We start from the raw sequence: 19,480 nt of genomic DNA, 5'->3' as shown, positions 1-19,480 counted from the left end.
TCCTCTCCCTGGAACCACTTTTCTCCTCTTCCCCCAAACTCACCCCCATGTCATGTCTCCTCACAGACTACAACCTCCACCAACTGCTAATCCTTACTTCTTTGTTCTCAACTGAGAAATCTCTTGCTCAAAACCTTAACTGTGGGCTGGCTATCCCTCCCACTGCTCCTGGAATTTACTCCCATCCCGGCAATCAGAACCCAGACCACCATGGCCTGTCTGACTCTCTTCCAAGACCTAAGCTCCTACAGGACAGGACGAGGAGCTCATTCATTTTTGTAACCCTAGGACCTAGTACAGAGTAGATGCTCTATAAAATGCACACATGCATGAATTATGGATGGAGAAAGAACTATAATTTCAGAGATACAGGCTAGTGGAAAATGAAATGGAGAATACTGTCTTAAAGGCCTCATAAAACTGTTAGACCATCCTGGAAATCGTCAGACCTACAATAATTAAACCATTATTCTGGGCTTCCTTAAGAACTTCCATACCTGGACCAAACCAACTTATGACCAGCTCAATATATGGACTTGTATCATTTTAAGAGTCAAATATCTGATGTCCAAGCTATTATGACCTTAGTTTTATCTAAATGATTAATATACAGTTATATATGTGATAGATCATATCAGAACATATACAATATTGTTTAATAATATTTATCTAATCCTTTTATAAACACAAGATAATTTTAAATTGTGAGAAGTGCCACAAGGAAAATATATGTGGGTAATATGATCCGGTGTACATGGGGAAAGGAAGACCCTTGAGATAAAGTCTTTAAGAAAATCTGGTTTGTGTACCACTTCTGAAACATGTTTATTTTTTTTTAAATTTATCTGCCTCATTTATTAGTCAGTTCTACAAGGAATCATTGATGAAAGTTATGCCTTATACTGACATACTTTTTGGAAATGAGACGGTGAGTTACTTAAAAAAAAAAAAGTGGTCTTTTTCTGGCTTTTTGGGTTGGGTTTTTTTTGTTTGTTTGTGTGTAAGTTTAGAGATAAAAACTGAAATATTTGCATAAATATAATTGAAAATTACACAACAAAGCTGTCTCAGTTTGGACCTCTGATTCAGTATTTGAAACATGCTTTTTTTTTAAAATAAAAACTTACACAATTCCACTCACCCCTTAAATACTACAAAATCACTACTTTTTAATTTACAGGTGAAAAGTCATGATATATTTATCTAACTATATGCTTTAAGATTATAGGAAATACTATTACCTGCTATAAAAATAATGCAACCTCACCCCCCCAACACACGTACACACCCAAAGAAACTGTGAATGGCTGGAGAGCATGTCCTTCTGTGATCTTCTACAACAATCCCTGGGGCAGATTCCTGCACAAGTTATCAAATACAATCAAGATACTGAAAATACCCCAGATACTCCGGAACAAAGAGTAAACTGGAGCCAAGATCCCTTAGCCCAGAAGTGGGGACGGCGGAGAGAGAGCAAAGATTAGCCCAGTGTGATCAAAGCTCTAAAAGAAGGTCAATGTTCTGTGAGAACACAAAGGAGCGGGTTGAAGAACTCCCTTATATGCTCCATTAACACTACTGATCTGAAAAATACAGACCGTGAAACCTGCTTAAAATTTTGTAAATACCTACATTCTAAGTGTTTAGCATTTTCTGAATTGCCTCTTTCTCACCAGCCAGTCTTTCAAAAGCATAAAAACAGGACTTGAAAAGTTCCATTTTTAATAAGCAAAGGTAAAAACCCTGTTTGGTTTTTTCCCATGGAATTCTGTAGAAAATATTGCTATTTCATTTTCTTTTGAACTAAAAGAGTGAGTAATTAAGTCCATAAAATTTGCTAGGCAGAAAGGGGATCCTTTTTTTCTTTCTTGCAACTAATTTGTCTACTCTCACTTAGGTGTTTTTTTTTTTTTCAAGTGTTTTCTAATTTCAATGAAGATATTGGGCTTTATATTATAGTAAGAAAAGGGGGCGAACTCAGACTCAGGGGATCCTCTGAGAGACAGGGCTTTGTTTGTGGCACATGTCCACAAGTTCTTGGTCTCAATTATATTAGACACTATCCAAGGCAATTTAATTACTGCCTGTTCATATCAGCCTTGTTTGCCAAGATCCCCCCGAAAAGAAAGATGAAGACAGCCATTCTTCTCTGAGTCACTGTGCCAAATGAATTCTGAATGGACAAGCTGGAACACACCAAAGGAAGCAATTTCCCCACTCACTTGAAGGAAATGGATTTCATCGCCACATTTCTAAAATTGTTCTAAGTAGGATGTTCCGTGCAAAGCTGGATCCAGATACTTTATGGGTTTCCGGGGAAGCACACGAGGACAGGTGAGGAGAAAATTGCGCACTCCTCACAAGACCCTGAGCCAAGGACCTGAGTGTCTCCATCTGTTCTCCCATCACGCCCCCCTTCCTGTCTTCCTTCCTGAATCCTACACTGCCCGCGCCTGCCTGTTGCAGAGAACCTTCTGTTACCATTAATCCCAACCTTTTTTTGCACTAGCAGCCACTGTCACATAATTAAAAGGGCAGGGAATTTATTTAATAATCTGACTGTCTCTGCAAAAGTCAGCACAATCCAAGGAATTGAAAACAAATTTTGACAGTTCCAATGTAAAACACACTCTGGTTTCAGTTTCAGTTACAGCAGCATGTACGAGAGAAATCTAAATGTTCTCCCACCAGAGAGTAAAGGCATTTCTACACTTGCTTAGAATTTCTCCCTCTTTTTCACTTGGAGATCTCAAAGGTCTCACTTTTTACATTTCTATTCTGAATGGCATGCTCTCTCTCTAAGGATTTCTAGAGATAATAACAAATTCACAGGGAAAAAAAAAAGCAGCTTTACCTTCAGCAATGGCAAAGAGGGATAAAGGGGCCTCCACGGCGTATTTCAGAAATTCTAGAGATCACTGGGACAACGGTACCACTTCCCTCGTGTCAGAACACCTGGGTTCTATCCCTCATTTTCCCAAAGAATGCAGAAGACAGTCAAAAGACTTTCCTCTGGTCCTCCCATCTCCTCTGTTTGCCAACCCTTCCTCTTGCCTGCAGATTTTGATGTAGAGGCAAAGGGCTTGAGGGCAAGTATGGGGACTTGGTCTCTTATCTCTATCATTAACTGGCTAAACGACTTTGGGCAAATCACTCCTCCTGAGATATGCCCAGCGGTAAAACAAAGGGACTGGGTCTGAGACCCATTCCCCGGGCTGAGCGTCTGAGAGTCTACAGTGGAGAACTTAAACTTAATTACTCCTTCAAGCAACTTCCTGATTAACTGGCTCTGACTCTAACCATCTCCCTCTGACGCGCTCACCCGCTCGGAGGCTCCCATCCAATTTCACCTGGCAGAGCTCTCTGCCATGACTCCCGTCTCTCTCAAACTCCTGGGGTCCAGAACAGTGTCCTGCTTGCCATATGTGACCTCAGGCCACACTGCACTCTGGGAGAAAGGGAATCCGCATGGCCTGACACTCCTCCTCTCTACCCTAGTGCCTCTTTTCTTTGCCACAAAAATTCTTCACCTGACTAGCAAAGGCTTCATTTTTGAAGCAAAGATTCCACTAAGACCATTTTTGACTCAGGATGTAGCACAAGAAATCCTGGGAGGCAAGCAAGCATGAGGGGGGCAGAACAAAACTGGAAAAGGACCCAGAGCACACCCCCTGCCCTGTCCTGGGTCACGGCCACCTCTCATCTTGTCTCTCACGAGAGAGCCAGGCCCAAGCAGGGTTCGCCACTCACAGATGGAATGCCCGGAAAAGACCGAGTTTTCTATGGGAATTTTCTGTCCCTGGTAATAAGCAATCAGATGCTGGTTTCCAACCATGAGACCAGCTTAATTACACTTTAGAGCATATGCTCCAGCAGCCCGTAATAACCACCCGTTCAGAAAGATTAGACTCGAGTAGCTTTAATCGGCATGGATATGCAATGATGGGAAGAAAGAAGGGCAATTCATTGTGTCTGGCAAGTTCCCCACTCCCACCCTCAGTTATGGGCACTTTCTGCCCTCCAGATTTTTACACAACTATAGACTAGCTCAAGGTTTTATTGTACTGGTGAATTTTAAATGAGAGGAGATCAGGGGCGCCTGAGTGGCTCAGTCATTTGAATGTCCCTTGGCTTCAGCTCAGGTCATGATCTCAGGGTCGTGGGACTGAGCCCTGCGTGGGGCTCCCTGTTCAGTGGGGAGTCTGCTTGGGATTCTGTCTCTTCCTCTGCCCCTCCCTACTCATGGGCATGTGCTCTCTAAGAAATACATCTTTTTCAAAAAATAAATAAATGAGAGGAGAGCAGTCCATTCCATGAACTACATTTTAGCAATTATGTTCACTTGATTCAACAATACATATAAACCACCTCCCACACCAGGCTTGTCTCATATCTCTTTTCTGTAAGGAAAAAGGATTAGATTCAGTCTCCCAAAATTATATGAACAACACAGCCTCACTGGCCAAAACTCATTGAACCATTTCTCCAATTGGAAGGTGGGGGAACAGCACTGAGTTAAATCTTGGGGTAAGAGGTTATAGAGTATGTTTAACATCACCAATTATCTCGTAATTTCCAGGAGAGTCCCTCTTTCAGAAATGTTCCTCCTTCTGTCCCCACAAATACACTCTAACTTGTCAGTTTTCAAGTCCTGATTATTGTTGAGAAAATATAATGTGGGATGTAGACTCGTGCATATTCAAAAAGTACAGCTGGGTTGTTAGTGAGAAGGGAAGTCTGGGTATTACACTAGCCCAATCATGTCTAAATCAGTGCATAGTCATTCGCCCTTCAGGCTGGCAGAACTCGCATGGAACAAGGGAGATGTGCTGCTAGAAGGGAAAGAAGGCCAGAGTTCAGGTCACTGGGTCTACTTTCCCGGTGGGCACAACGAATGATCCCGAGAGGCAGCAGAGAGTAACGGGCAGAGCACTCACAACCACTGACCTACGGCAGTTACATTCACACCGGGCTGGAAGCAAGCCCGCCCGTCAGTCCCAAGCTGAAAGGTGCACCCCCAAACGACTTCAGGGTAGAACTCCACCGTGCAGTCTTATTCTTCTAACACCTCCCGTCATCAGCGAACTCTTACATGAAGGCAGTGCTGGGGACAGCCAGGGGCTGTCACAGTTTGATGACAAAGTGCCAGGCACTGTCCTGGAAGTTTTATCCAGATTATCCGACTGAATCCTTACAGCAAATGTGCAGGGCGTATATACCATTACTGTTCCAGGTGAGGGAAGTACAATGTAGGGGTCAAAGGACTCGTCTCAGGCTGCAGAATCAGCTAGTGGCCTACCCTGGACCCAAATCCCTGCCTTCAGGATCTGAGCTCTTCCTGTTTTAGTGTGTTTGTCTGCAGGAACTATTACTGGGTATGCTATATTCTTCTGAATATATAAGTACGTTCCAAGTAGAGGAGCAAGCCAGACTTTAAGAACCAGCTGCCTGTCTAACCCCAGTGTCCACAGTCTTGTCATTTCAAGAAGCGACCACCTCTTCATTCATATTGTCTCCCCTTTTCCGGATCACCCCTGAAAACACACTCACTAAACAGGCTCCAAATGAGGACGAGCAGTATAGACGAAGCGAGAAACTGCTGTGAACTTGCACTCTGCATTGGCAGGCTTTCCCCTTTCTTTGCTGGAATGATCCATGCCTCCCGGACTTGAGCCTAAACTAAGGAGGCTCGCTATCTGTCATGAGAAACACTTAGCCTGCTTACTGAGTGCTCAAGGCCACTCCGCCTAAGATGATAAGAAAAGACAAGGGAAGTGGCCTTGGATTGGGGGGGGGGGGCAGGGAGCACACAAAAGGGAGCTTCAGAGACTCCAAGCTGGGTCAGAGGGATGCCAAGTCAAGGCTACCCAGAGGGAGGATGTCCAGGGCCGCTACTGTTTCAAGCTAAGACGGCAGCAAGAATGCCATGTGCAGAGTCCTGGATGCTCCCTCTGCGCAATGACCTCACGGCCCGCATCTCTCTTTGTGCTTGCACAACCCCATGAAGTCGACAAGGCAGATTTTCCATCACTTTCACACGCGGGGGGGGGGGGGGGGGGGGGGGGGCAGAATCCAGACAATGCCTGGAAACATCAAGTGACTTGCCCAAGACAATGGGGCTTGCTGGACAGGGCCTGGATGAGACGCCAAGCTTCCGAATTTCTAGTCCAGTGTTCATCTCCTACAGCCTGCTTCCTCCCAAGAGCATAAAGCCAACACCGCCAGGAAAGACAATGAAATGAGACAAAATAATAATAATATAACAAAGAGGAAAAGAAGGCACATGGCGGTGGTCAGCATTTCTTTTTCTGCTTTGGAGGAGTGGGTTCTCCTCTCTTTAGCGTGAAGAACTCCTCCCCCCTTTGAAACATATTTATGGTTATTTCACAAGGTTACGGTGCAGCCGCTAAAAATAAGTCACAGCCATCCAGATGTCTTTCCTGCCTGGAATAATTACCTGTGTCTACACGGCTGGGCTTATCCTGGTTAGTGGATGGCATTTTCCTCTCACATAAGGCTCTGGATCTGCTACAGACATTTTCATGAGCACAGACTGAAAAGGAGAGAACTAGGAAATGTATTGGAGAGAACTGTGGAGGTTCTAAGACTCTACAGGTGTCCTGAAATATCAAACGGGGGCACCTGGGTGGCTCAGTCAGTTAAACATCCGACTCTTGATTTCAGCTCAGGTCATGCTCTCAGGGTTGTGAGATTGAGCCCCGCTTGAGACTCTATCTCCGTCTCCCCCTCTGCCCCTACCACGCTATTGTATATGTGTGCTCTCTCTCTCACCCTCTCAATAAACAAACAAACAAATAAATAAATAAAACAGAACACCCGGTCTCATAATCTGAGGGAGGAAAGGCATGAGAGAAACACAAGTACTGATGTAGCTCAGTAAAATTGGTATTTATCTTTATGCGAACTGAAATAACTTACAGAATTAGAAAACAAAAACACTAATGAAATCGTGTGGGGGGTGAAAACCAGAGACTTGGGGTTCTTTTACCTTTTACCCAGTGAAGGATAATATTCTGAGGTTTGCTACTTTGATGCTGATTTTGGAGAAAGCTCAGAAATTCTCCCTGAGGTGAACTGTCAGTATTTTACAAACGGGAACACAACAAAGTCATGATTAATAATGACCCCATTTTAAGTGGATAATTTTTTTTTAAGATTTTATATATTTATTTGGGAGTGCAAGAGAGAAAAAAAGCATACGCAAGCGGGGTGGGGGGCGCTGAGGGAGAGGGAGAAGCAGCTTCCCCGCTGAGCAGGGAGCCCGATGGGGGACTCAATCCCAGGACCCTGAGATCACAACCTGAGCTGAGGGCAGATGCTTACCTGACCAAGCCACACAGATGCCCCAACATTACCACTTTAAAAACCTCATTGCCCAGTCCTTACTATCAAGTTTGTATCACTACTCATCAATTTCCAGAGAGAACACATTAAGGAAGCTCTCCGTGTATATGCATTCCTCATCTATCAGACTTGTTGCATCCGCCGCTAATCAATCAATTAACCATAGAGTGCTCTCAACAGAGGTACCAGATGATCGATGCAGGCCAAAGGGCTTAAAACAGCACGTCTGTCCTGGAGATTTAAGAACTTACAGGTAGATCTCTCCTCAATTACACATAAAGAGATCAAAAGATCACTTGCATTACGCGGCAGGATGCCCCAAGGGCCAGATGATGGGCCCAGTAGTAAATGCTCCTAAGGTCCAGAAGGAAACATCATGGATTGCTGTTTTAGAAGCTACATTACGAGGAAGAAAGAACTTGAAATAGGCCTTGAAAGATGGGCAGGCAGCGAAAAATCCTGTGCCTTCTCACCAGAGGAGCTGGTGATTTCTGCTGCTGTGATACATCATGGGTAACAACAGTCCAGGATGGAAATGAAATCATACATTAACTCTTAGAAGTCATGCTAGACTGAGCTTCTGATTACTGTTTTTGGTACTAAAGGTCTAGAGGAAGGTGTTCTGCATAAGTTATTGAGATTGGTTTTTGAGAGTCCAAATGAAGAATTAACACATGACTGAACAAAAACCTGGATAAACAAAGTCACATAAGGAAAGAAACTGGCTTCCAGGCCATCGGGTCTAGTCTACTCCCCCCCTGCACTCATTCATGCATCAAACAAGAAAATATACCTTCCTCCTGGGAATCCCTGGTCAGCCCGGGAAGATGCTTACAGAGGCAGGACCTAGTGACTTCCAGGTTCCCAGGAAAGAGGTAACTTTAGAAAAAGGTGTTTGTGCATTCCAATGTCAAGGAAAGAGCTGCTTCCGGGGGACTTGGAGCATTCTTGGCCTTTTGCAAGATAGCTGACCATGTATTTTCACTCTGCTAACATTAAAGGCCAGATCTACCTTTTCTTAATTGCAAGCCTACACAGGACTTGTGATTACAGTTTATCATGGAGAGAATGTGCTGCTTCCTGTGTCATTTCCCACCGAGCTGGTGTATCGTATTCGAATTCTGAGGTCAAAGTATTACTGCAAGACACGATACCCTGAGTCGGCCTTGAAAAGAAAGACTCCTAAGACCACGGCTTAATACCACTCAAGTTGCAGAGTCTGTAAGAAAGTCTGGCTAAAGTAAAGAATGCCGTCCTCCCAGGAGTCCTCGTGTGGCTGAGCAGCGAAACACTGATGAATTCCTATTCCCCAGGATACACGCTGAGGCTAAGAGCCTGTCCCGCTGTTTCTTCTGCCATCCCGTGTCATCAGTGACTCTACTCCAGGACAATGAGAATCCGCTGGTTATCAGCCACATATGGTCCAGCTAACATGCACCCTGTTCCATGCAGAGAGCTCATGCGTTGCTGAGACCTGGCAGTGGAACAGACAGCTCCAAGACCCGAGGGAAAGCTCACCACATAGAGCTTGCGCCAGATGACGGCCCATTCTCGCAGCGTCGACGTGAGCTCCTGGACCAGCGGGAGCTCCCCAGGAATCACGGTCTCATGCTGCCTATGGAGAACCAGAGAGATGCTCGTGTTACTCCGGGTTGACCATCGCTGCTTTTCTTGACAGGGGTCATATTCCCCACAGGGCAAAGACAGGCGTGGGGTGGTCCAGCTGGAAAGACAACGAATCTGTTGTGGGGAAATTTGTTGAGTGGACCTTACTACACCTAAGCCTCTGAGAAAAGAAGGGGCTTACTGATCCAGCTCTCAAAATAAACCACTTCTGCGAGGGAACAAAGGCGTCAGCCCAGCTGGGACCACCCCAGTTGGTATCGCGACAGGAGCAATTGCTGAGCCTGGCTGACTCCCGTGACTCCCGGAATGGAGGCCCAAACCCAGTATTTTCGCTGGTTCTGCCAAGCGGCCATTTCGTTAGGGAGGGTGGGTGGAAAAGTGTGCAAGGCACGAGGGTCCTGAGGCTGGACTTCTCACACAGGACCTGCTGGTGGGGACCGAGGCTCTGCCCTCTAACGGAATGGGGCTTGATTTTCTTCTCACCTGCTGCCTCACTGCACTGAAAACGTGTCTCTACCATACTCCTCACGGGCTCACAGGAGACTCAGAACAAGGCAGGGCCGACATTTCTTCCCATCAATCCTTTGGTATTTTCATGATGACCAAAAGGAGAGTGAGGGCAAGCAAACAAGTGGGAAAGAGAGGTAGGACTGCCAGACTTAAATAAGACTACCGGATGCCCAGTTTAGTCCGCATTTCAGATGGCTTGAAATAACTTCTTTTTTTGTTTGTTTATTTGTTTTGAAATAACTTCTCAGTGGAAGTATGACTCATGAAATACCTGGGACACACTAACCATAAACAATTACTTGTTGTTACCTGGATTTCAAATGTAGCTGAGCACCCTGCCTTCTCCTCTGACAACCCTAGTTAGTGGGCATACGCCTTCCTACATGCCCTTCTGCCAACATGGCTGCGGCTAGTGACAGCGGAGGCTGCCTGGGAAATGGCCCTCTGGAAAGAGGCTTCTCCAGGCGGCCAGGACACCTGGTTTCCAGTCTTGGTTCTGCCACTGAAGAGCTGTGTGAATCTGGGCCTGTCTCCACCCTCATCTATAAAATGCAGGTGTAGAACGTACAACTGAAAATGTTCTTTTGCCACTTTGAGTCTGCGTGACTCTGATCCATTCCCCTCTCTAGTAACCCTGGCATTCCAGTCCTGCTCCGGGTTCTCCTTCCCTCCTCTGTCCCCGGGGCTCACCAACCCACCTCAGGCTGAGTGTCTTACTCCTCCTCAGTCTCCACAGAGGCAGTCACTGTCCAGGACAACCAGTAAGGTGGATGAGAAATTAGAATATCCAAAACGTAATGGATTTCATCTGCAGAGCACGTTCACACACATAATTTCATCATTCCACATTAAACTCTCGACCAGTGCACGGCCAGATTTATGTCCTCCAGTTTGTATGGGCAAAGCCCAAGGGGCAACAAGGCTAACGGACTCGTCTAAGCTCCAGAGCTGATCCTGCCAGAGGCAGCTTGCTCATCTCTCTCCCACGGTTGCCAAACTGGGGGCCCTTGGAAATCCTAGCAGTGAAAGGGTGCCCAATGTTTGTGTGTGTGTGCACACACACTCAGTGAGCTCAGTGCAGGAGGGCCTCCATTCATTCACTGCCTGTCTTTACTATCCTGGGGAAGGATGCCAGAGAGGAGCAATTATGAAAGAAGGAATCATCTCAGGAATAAAGCTCGTATTCACGTCTCTGTCCTTGTGAGAAGGGCAACTGATGAGATGAGAGCAGTAACGCACACGAGAAACTCTTTAATGATCATTTCACACGTCCACCACTTTTAGGGGTCTTCCCGGGATGGGAACTTACCCTCGGTCTTCCACGGTTGCCTCCTTCAAATGTATGTACGTTTCAGGGAAGATCCCCTACAGAGAGAAGAACGTGGGTTATACGGCTATAAAAACCTCAGGGTAAAGAGCACACATGGCACCGGGAACGAGTGAGGAGACAGGATACCTGGGCCGTCACCAGAGTGTGCGGTCAGGCTCAAGGGCCCGACCACACTGACTGTGCCTCCCTGAAAGCATGGCTGGAAAGATAGAAATTAAGATCGGGGTTCACAGAGCATGGGAGAAGTGCTTCGGAAGTGGGCAAACATGTCCTGACCAACTTCAGGGCTGCAGTAACGGTAAGAGGTTCGACAGTCAGCTCCTAGAACCCTCCAGATCCTAATGCCATGAACTGCTGCTCTGAAAGGGTTTCTCGTAATTAGTGACCCAGAGGGCTGTGTACTTAGTGGCCCATGAAATTATAGTGATTTTCCGAAACAATCCCTTCTCACCGCTTTCACTTAAGCCAAATGTGCCCCAAATCAATTAGTACTAGTTATCTGGTTATTTTTAGCACTTCCCAGTCTCAAATTGCTCCCCAGTCTATGTTCTTAAGCGGCCATTCTAACATCACTGTTGCGATGTTGCTCGTGGGGAAACTAAGGCCCATAATGCCTAAGAGAAAGCCTGGAAACTGGTCAGTAGAAACTGAAGAAGATCAGATCACAGAAAGCAAGTCATGGATCTGAGTTTTCCTAATGCTAATGGCTTCTGTTATTTAACTGTGTGATACGCTCATGGATAAATGGAGGCAATGCCCTGGGGGAAAGGCACTGCTGTTCTTTGTTTTAGGGTACTCTGGATGCCAGACCAGCAGAGGGAGGAGAAGAGCCTATTTACCGGGTACCACTGGCTTGACTGCCCCTAGCCCTATACCTGCAGAGGTCAGTGCGACCCTGTGCGCATTCTCTGTTGGGGGACTGACCACAAAGGTGGGAAAGGAAGACCTTCCTACGTGGAGGCTGAGTCAAAGATGTGTGTGTACGTGGTGATCCTTAATCCATCCAGAGACAGAAAACTAGTTCACTTCTACTGGTGTCAATCTTGTGTCTGGCTTCGTGTGCTCTATTTATCTAATATTCTTCTTTCTCCATCTTAGCCCTTTGCCAATAAAACAGGAAACAGAAAGAAAATCTGAGACTGAGCTGCTCCCAGCCTTGGTGATGATGACAGGGTAGATCTTGATCTTGTCACTGCCTGAGTCGAAAGCAAAATGAATGCCCTTTCCAGCCAGGCAGGAAGAACCAAAAAAAAAACCAGTACATTACCTTCCCCTCTTCACTTTGAGAAAGGGGTATGCGTGTGGTGTGTAAGTAAGAAAGTACTATGCTGATCTGTTACTGATAAGACCCAGAACACACAGAGAGGCAAGATGACACTGACCTTTTTCATTACAGGGGCAGGATTCAACGTGATTTTGGAAAACTGATCAAACAGTTAAACAAAAATTCAAATGTAGGCGTAATTCCTGTGGGGCCTAATTTTTGATGTTCTGAAGCTCCAGATCTGTGCCTAGGGTGTCTAAGGAACTTTGGGTGTTTCTTCTGTCCATCTGGAGGTAAATGTCTTGTTGACTGCCATCTTGGTGGAGAACCAGACTTGATCGTCTCTGGTTCACCTTGAGGATAGGATGCTAAGTGAAGTAATCCAGACACAAAAGGACAAATACTGTTATGATTCCACTTGTAGGAGGGATCTAGAGTGGTTAAATCCATAGAGACAGAAAGTAGAATGGGTGTGGCCAGGGATGGGGTTGGGGAGGAATGGGGAGTGGACACTTGGTAAATGATGAGCCACTTAAAGCAGTAGCTCTAAGAAGCCACACTTGGAGGTTAAAATAAGAGGTAACACTGATTATCCCAGGGAATATCCTTGCAGAAAAGTCTTCTCATCAAGAAGGTAGAAGACGAATTAAAATTTTTGTGCATTTATAATCTGATTACTAGTCTCTTAATAATTGGGAGAAATCCAAGATAGAAGCATTTGAAATATAAACAATGTCTTATGTTGTAACACCCAAGCAGATTCCAAGCAGATAATTTATACTGAATGTACAGACATGAGGACTTTCATCTTAAGAGAGTATTTATTTTGTTGCATTACCTCCCTGTTATTTGCAGGCCCCATCCTTCCATGACAACATATGTCCACTTACATCCATTTAACTGCTCTAATAAATCTGAGCCTTGGAGAAGTTTTCCTTCCTTCTTTCCATCTGACACACAAAAAGGCAGGAAAAACCTGGGGGACTGATTACTAATTTATAGCTTATCTCAATTTTGATTCTCCTTTCTCAATGCAACCTACTCACTTGAGGAAAAAAAAAATATCTAACCACTTTCTAGATATTGCCGTTATCCACACTTCCACAATCCTGCCAGAATCAATAATCAGTTTCTGCAAAGCTCCGGGCTTCTTCAATTCGTAAAACCACTAGCACATTTTATCACCACTCTAAATGGCTAGGTCTGCTGATAAATGACACCAAAAATTTCCATTAAAATAACAGGCCTTTCAAATAGCTCCTCCCCCAAAGACTGGCAAACGCAGGAAAAAACAGCATTAGGAGAGGATTTCAAACAGACTGGATCTCTTAATGAAAGGGTGTCAAAGCTGAACATAATTCATGATGACTGAATCTAAATTCCCTTGATGCTTCCTGCTACTCTTCACCAGGAAGACATTTCAACTTAAAAATCAACAAGTAAATGCAACATCCTTGTTAGTACTATCATTTCATTGAATTACAAAGTTGAATTACCAAGAACTAAAAGAAGTTCTTTCTGAAATAATTCTTCTTAAGGGTGAGATTTCAAGTTTAAGTAAGGGTTTTAAGGAAATGAAAACAAACAAACAAAACTAAAAACATACTCGGCGAGCACGCTATTTCCTTTTCAAAGCCAACAACAAGGGTATGAGCTGGATAGATTCTAATCTATTAGGACATCACAGGATGCCTCAGAAACCCATGTCTATGTGCAAAAACAATCCTTACATACTGTAGCTCTCTGGAAGGGAAAAGTGTGGCCGGGGACCTTGTTTCAACATGATTCACAATCACCAGTTAAAAATCAAGAATTGTGTTTGTTCTTTAAGTGCATGTGATCTTACCGGAGAATGGGGTTTTGTTCATTTTTTTTAAGTTGACTTTTTTTTTTTTTTTTTTTAGCAGACTGGGAAATGGAGTAAGTCTTCTTGCTCTTTAATAAATTCAGAACTTCTAAATGGTTAGCTCCAATCATGCTTCAAAATAACTTATCATTCTACAATTATGAGTAAAATAAACAAAGATAGGGCTAACCAAACTAAGAAGCATTAGTATCTATAAACCATGGACCAGGATCCTACAATAAAGAAAGGCTTTTGTCTTACTACGCTCTTATTCATGCCAGTATGTCCTTGTCCTTGGTCACTATTTGAAGGCTTGGAGAAATTGAAGTCAGCAATTAAATCAAAGTAGTTAAGTTGGAAATGAAAACAGGTGGGAAAATGTAGGAATCAAACCGTGGGCAGAAAAATTCAGAATCAGGATTTGGGGAGGGTTAAAAACCAAACTGTAGGAGTTGATACTCACGTGACAAACAAACACTCCTTTATTTTGGTAGATTTTCAAATTGTCAACGTTAACAAACTGCATGTGTGGACATGTAAATGTGCAAAACAGTGACTCCAGATCCAAATATATAGAAAACTTGATCAAAACAACGCTGATTTCTACTGACTACAGCCTAGTAGAAAGGGGTTTCTTGGGGCCCTGAGCTCTTTCAAGAGTTGTGTGCTCAGATTACTTGTATCTCATGCCATGCTTGAAAAATAAGAACTGTGGGTTTTGTTGTGTGTGTGTGTGTGTGTGTGTGTGTGTGTGTGTGTGTGTTTCACTCACTTCTTGTAAATTCTAAAATGTTTCTCTTACCCCTCTCCTAATTAGCTATTCTGCATGTGAACTAACTGTGAAAAGTGATGGTCCTATCAACCCCGGTTCTCTTTCAAAACAAAGTGCTGACAGGCCCTGCTGCCCCAGAATGCAGCGTCAAAGGAAAAGGCCTGACCTGACCTAAAATTAACTGAGGGGGTATTAACGTAAGTAATAGATTTTCTTTAGCTTGATGATGAGCAGTTTTGGCACGGGGTAGAGGTACCTGCTAGGGTCAGTTATTTTTCAAACTCTCTGCCCATGATAGGATACATTTTCATGGCAACCGAGTCCTTAACTATGCATAAAATATAATTTAAAATACATTAAAAAATACACACCTCACACAAAAGTTTCGTGAGACAGTATTTTTCATAGCATCCCATGTTCTTTTCTACTTTTCAGAGTTTCGGTTTTTGGAAGATGGTGATTAATAACCCCTGATGTTGATTCCATGATGTATTACTGGGATTGGCTGTGAGGTTCACAGTTTCAAAACTACTACTCTGGCTTATCATTTTATAACAAAGGATGGACTCAAGTAGAAATGGGGAGATGCTTTAGTTAGTTCTGGGATGCTGGCACTGGGGAGTTAAAGAACCAAGCAGCAGCATGGGTTCCCCTGAAGGAGACAGCCAACAATAACACTCTCATGGCATCACCACCCTGCTGAGCTCGAGGGGCAGGGAGCAGCAAGCCTGCAAGTGCTGCGAGGGCCCTACCTGGGGAGTGAATCCAACTCTGGCCTTTCCCCTTAAGTTGGCTGGTGGGAAACGTGGTCCACGGGACTTGTGCGATTTTACACACATTGAGGTCAGAGAATTTGTTTTCAGATCTAAACGACAGCCATCCCACAGAACATAAACTAGGTCTAGAGGCAGCAAGGAGCAGAAAATGGGCCCAGGTAGCATAACACAAAGCTAGCAGGCAGATTCAAATTCAAAAAGTAAATGAGAAACCATACCTTTTTAGATTTATTCTGGAGGGTATATCCTCTGTACCAACCTGCCGGGGAATAAGAAAACACAATCTTTTATGTTATCTGAGATAATATAAAGATAGAAGCAAAATGCATCCCCTTACTCTACTGGAATGCTGGGATGGAATCCAAGAGGCAATTAGCAGACTAATTAGAATACGTACATTTTGGTTGAGTACACAACTGAAATCTAGATCTATTTTGGAGCTTAATTCTCCTCATAGGTAAAGGATTTAAAATTCACATAGAAACACATTTCATCTCTGTTCCTTTAGAGAAAGGGCAGAACAAACAAACTAGACAGAAGGCAGCTCAATCTCTTAATACCTTAGATATTCAGTAAACGTTTTTTGCATGAATTAAGAAGGTCTTTCAACCATATGTATACATTCTACAAATCACCCTATACTATAAAAATAAATACTTTAAAATAATTTATAGTCTCTCTCTTATCTAAATTCTCAGGTAAGGAACCACTCTTCTGGAAGAATTTTAAACTGGAATGGCAAATCTTAAATACATAAATATTTGTACCTAAAAGAGTTGAAATAAACAAATTATAAAAGAATATTTAAAACAATTCTTGGCAATGCTATTCGCATCCCTGACGATAAAAAAAAAAAATTGTTGGCTTGATGAGGCTTTAAAAAAAGCCTTCAACTTCCACAGGCGCCTGGGTGGCTCAGTCGGCTGAGCAACTGCCTTTGGCCCAGGTCATGGTCCCGGGGTCCTGGGACTGAGTCCCACATTGGGCTCCCTGCTCAAGCAGGGGCCTGCTTCTACCTCTGCCTCTCTCTGTGTCTCTCATGAATAAATGAATAAAATCTCAAAAAAAAAAAAAGCCTTCAATTTCTTCTTTTTTTTTTTTTTTAAAGATTTTTATTTATTTATTTGACAGACAGAGATCACAAGTAGGCAGAGAGACAGGCAGAGAGAGAGGAAGGGAAGCAGGCTTCCCGCTGAGCAGAGAGCTTGACGGAGCTGATCCCAGGACCCTGGGATCATGACCTGAGCTGAAGGCAGAGGCTTTAACCCACTGAGCCACCCAGGTGCCCCAGCCCTCAACTTCTTTATAAAAATTTCAATAAATACACATACACCTATGGATGCTTTTCCACCCTCTATCTGGTAAAGGGAGTATACAATTTAATTGATCCATAAACAGATAACTTATATTAAGCATTTATTGATCACCTACTAGAAACTTAAGGCATCTGCCAATAGGGTTCTAGAACCACCTTGTAATTTGTTCTACATGAAATCATCCAGAAAAGAGACACATAACCTAGTCTGGACATGTTACAAGAAGAAAGTTGAATTTACCTCGAACAGAAATTTAAGAATACTTTCACAAAGTTTTAAACTGTCAGTATTCAAAATTTAAAGAATTTTGCTATTTCCTCTCTTTTTTTTTTTTAATATCAGGAAAGAATAGGATACTATGCTGTAAAATCATTGCAGGTTTTTATCAAGGCCCACGGTTGAGAAAAAGGTATTTGAACAGGAAACACTGCTCCCAATTTCGGGTGTCAAAGAGCTAGACAGAGTCAGGTGTAAGAAGAACACCAAGCCAGACGTGGCTTGCAAGTTCAGCTGCCCCAGGGAAGTGCCTTTGCATGAATGACTGGCTTCAGGCTCCTCCTAGGGTGGGGGAGGGGCAGGCAAACTGAGAAACAATGGTCTTTTCCAAACAGTTTCCATCTCACTGTATCCTACAAAACCAAGATGTAACAGGACTTTGCTCCACTGTCAGAGAAAAATGTCTCTGTACTTGCATAAACAGTATTTTTGCGCAGCCATTCATCACAGAATTATGCTTCCGAAACCTGTCATTTTTGAAAAAAAAAATTTTTTTTTCTTTACCTCCTAAGTCTCCTCTAGAATTGTGGTTTGTGTAAAACCCATATCTAAAGGCATAAAATTACCACACTGAATCTCTAGAACGTTCATCTTGTTTGGCATTAGGTACTAGTAGAAGAGTGTCTATCTCTGGAGTTTCAGTCATATACTCTCAAGACCCCATAAATTCAATTGCTAATAACTTCAAGGGATTCGAGCAAGAACACGGTGTTCGAATTGATCCCAATATTTAAAACAGGATCATTATAATTAAATATGGTATGCTTTTAAGGCTTCCAAATGCATCATGATGCAAAGAGACACCGAAGGCTCTGTATCAACAAGCACCTACAATCAGTAAGTAGTGTGAGCTGGGGGGAATCTTGGCTGCTTTTTAAAATTAGTACATTATTGAAATAAAGAGAACAGTGGGGGATGGTGAGTGCAGAGGGCCAGTCTTACCTAGATTTAGGTGAAATGTCAGTCTCAAAGAGTGAGTTTGAGCCCAAAGATTCACAGAACAGACTGGTGGTTGCCAGAGGCAGGGGGTGGAGGTGAGGGCAAAATGGGTGAAAGGGAGTCAAAAGGTACAAACTTCTAGTTATAAAATAATGACGTCACGGGGATGTCATGTACATCATGGCAACCACAGATAATAATACTGTTGCATATATTTGAAAGTTCTTAAAACTGCTCATTGTACAAGGAAAAAGAATTTTGTAACTATGTAAGCTAATGCATGTTAACTAGACTTATTGCGATGAACATTTTGCAATAAACAAAAATATCCAATCACTGGGGCACCTGGGTGGCCCAATCCATTGGTTAAGCATCTGTTTTCAGCTCAGGTCAAGATCTCAGGGCCCTAGGATCCAGCCCCCGCACCCCCACCCCGAATGCAAATATTCAAGAGCATTCAGATCTTGGGTTTAAGCAAATGGATGGCCAGAATTAACTCTTCGGAATAGGAAGACTGAAAAAAGGAAAACACTGGGGGATGGAAGACAGAACTGGGGGATGGAAGACAGAATCGAGAGCTGTGTCTTGGCCCATCTCCTTCCCTTCCTGAACAACTGAGCCCTCAGCCGTTAGGTGAGACACGGCAACTAAGGTATTTGCAAAGGTGGTGGGGAGGGCATCCACACAGGGGGCCAAACTGTCACGGTGTATCAGAGCCAGGCAGAACAAGGTGGGCATCCATGGGAGATGGGGGGTCCACAGGAAGAGGGTGAAGAGAAGGGCATCCACAACCACGACCTGGGGGTGGGGGACGGTGGGATGACCCGAGCTATCAGAGAGAGAACAGGCTGAGGAGGGTGTCCATGTGGGAGGAGGTGCAGTCATGAAGACAGAGACTGGTTACATGCTGAGGACCTGATGAAATAAGTAAATATATTAATCCTGGAAGCCAGGTTTCTTACTGTCACAGGACAGAGTTATAAGAAAGGGAAAGATGCTGGACTGGACTTGAAGGAACCCATGTGCACACGTGACTCCTAAAACAGGCAGACTGGTCAAAATGAATCATATGTTAACCCGTACTTATAGACACGTGCACATTATCCGTGGCTCTGCTGATACCTACTAGTTTTTACTGTTTTTGACCCTGAGACAGATGATGATGGAGAGCTCAGAAAAGCAGCTACGTAAGTGTCCGGAGAGTGACCAGTCCACGATGGAGCAGGAGGGCAGAGGACTCGACAAAGAAGAAATCCAAGAAAGCAAGTGGAACTGCGAAATTATCTCCTTTGTCTGAATATATGAGAAGGAGGTAAACACTTCTGTCAGAAAGTCTGGACATGAAGAGGTAAGACCACAGAGAATGAAGAAAAGAAGAATTAACACCTCTAGAAAAACATTATTCAAGACAGAAAACAGAATGAAGGCACGTTCCACAGCATCTGCTTCTTCTACTACAT

At 43.8% G+C, this 19,480-nt stretch overlaps 1 protein-coding gene across 1 annotated transcript in view; it reads right to left on the bottom strand.

The window, feature by feature from the left end:
• DOCK5 (dedicator of cytokinesis 5) overlaps nt 1-19,480 on the bottom strand; it is a 210,628-nt gene that overhangs the window by 116,216 nt on the left and 74,932 nt on the right. The window contains exons 3-5 of the mRNA XM_080797224.1: nt 15,708-15,748; nt 10,811-10,866; nt 8,884-8,980 (exon numbers count right to left, since the gene is read on the bottom strand). Coding sequence (XP_080653350.1) covers nt 8,884-8,980; nt 10,811-10,866; nt 15,708-15,748 — 194 coding nt within the window. The remainder of the gene's footprint in view (nt 1-8,883; nt 8,981-10,810; nt 10,867-15,707; nt 15,749-19,480) is intronic.

The sequence above is a fragment of the Martes martes genome (assembly GCF_963455335.1).
Source record: "Martes martes genome assembly, chromosome: 2".
Taxonomy (NCBI): Eukaryota; Metazoa; Chordata; class Mammalia; order Carnivora; family Mustelidae; genus Martes; species Martes martes.
The sequence above is the reverse complement of the archived record's forward strand: the minus strand, read 5'-3'. Positions and strand labels throughout refer to the sequence as shown.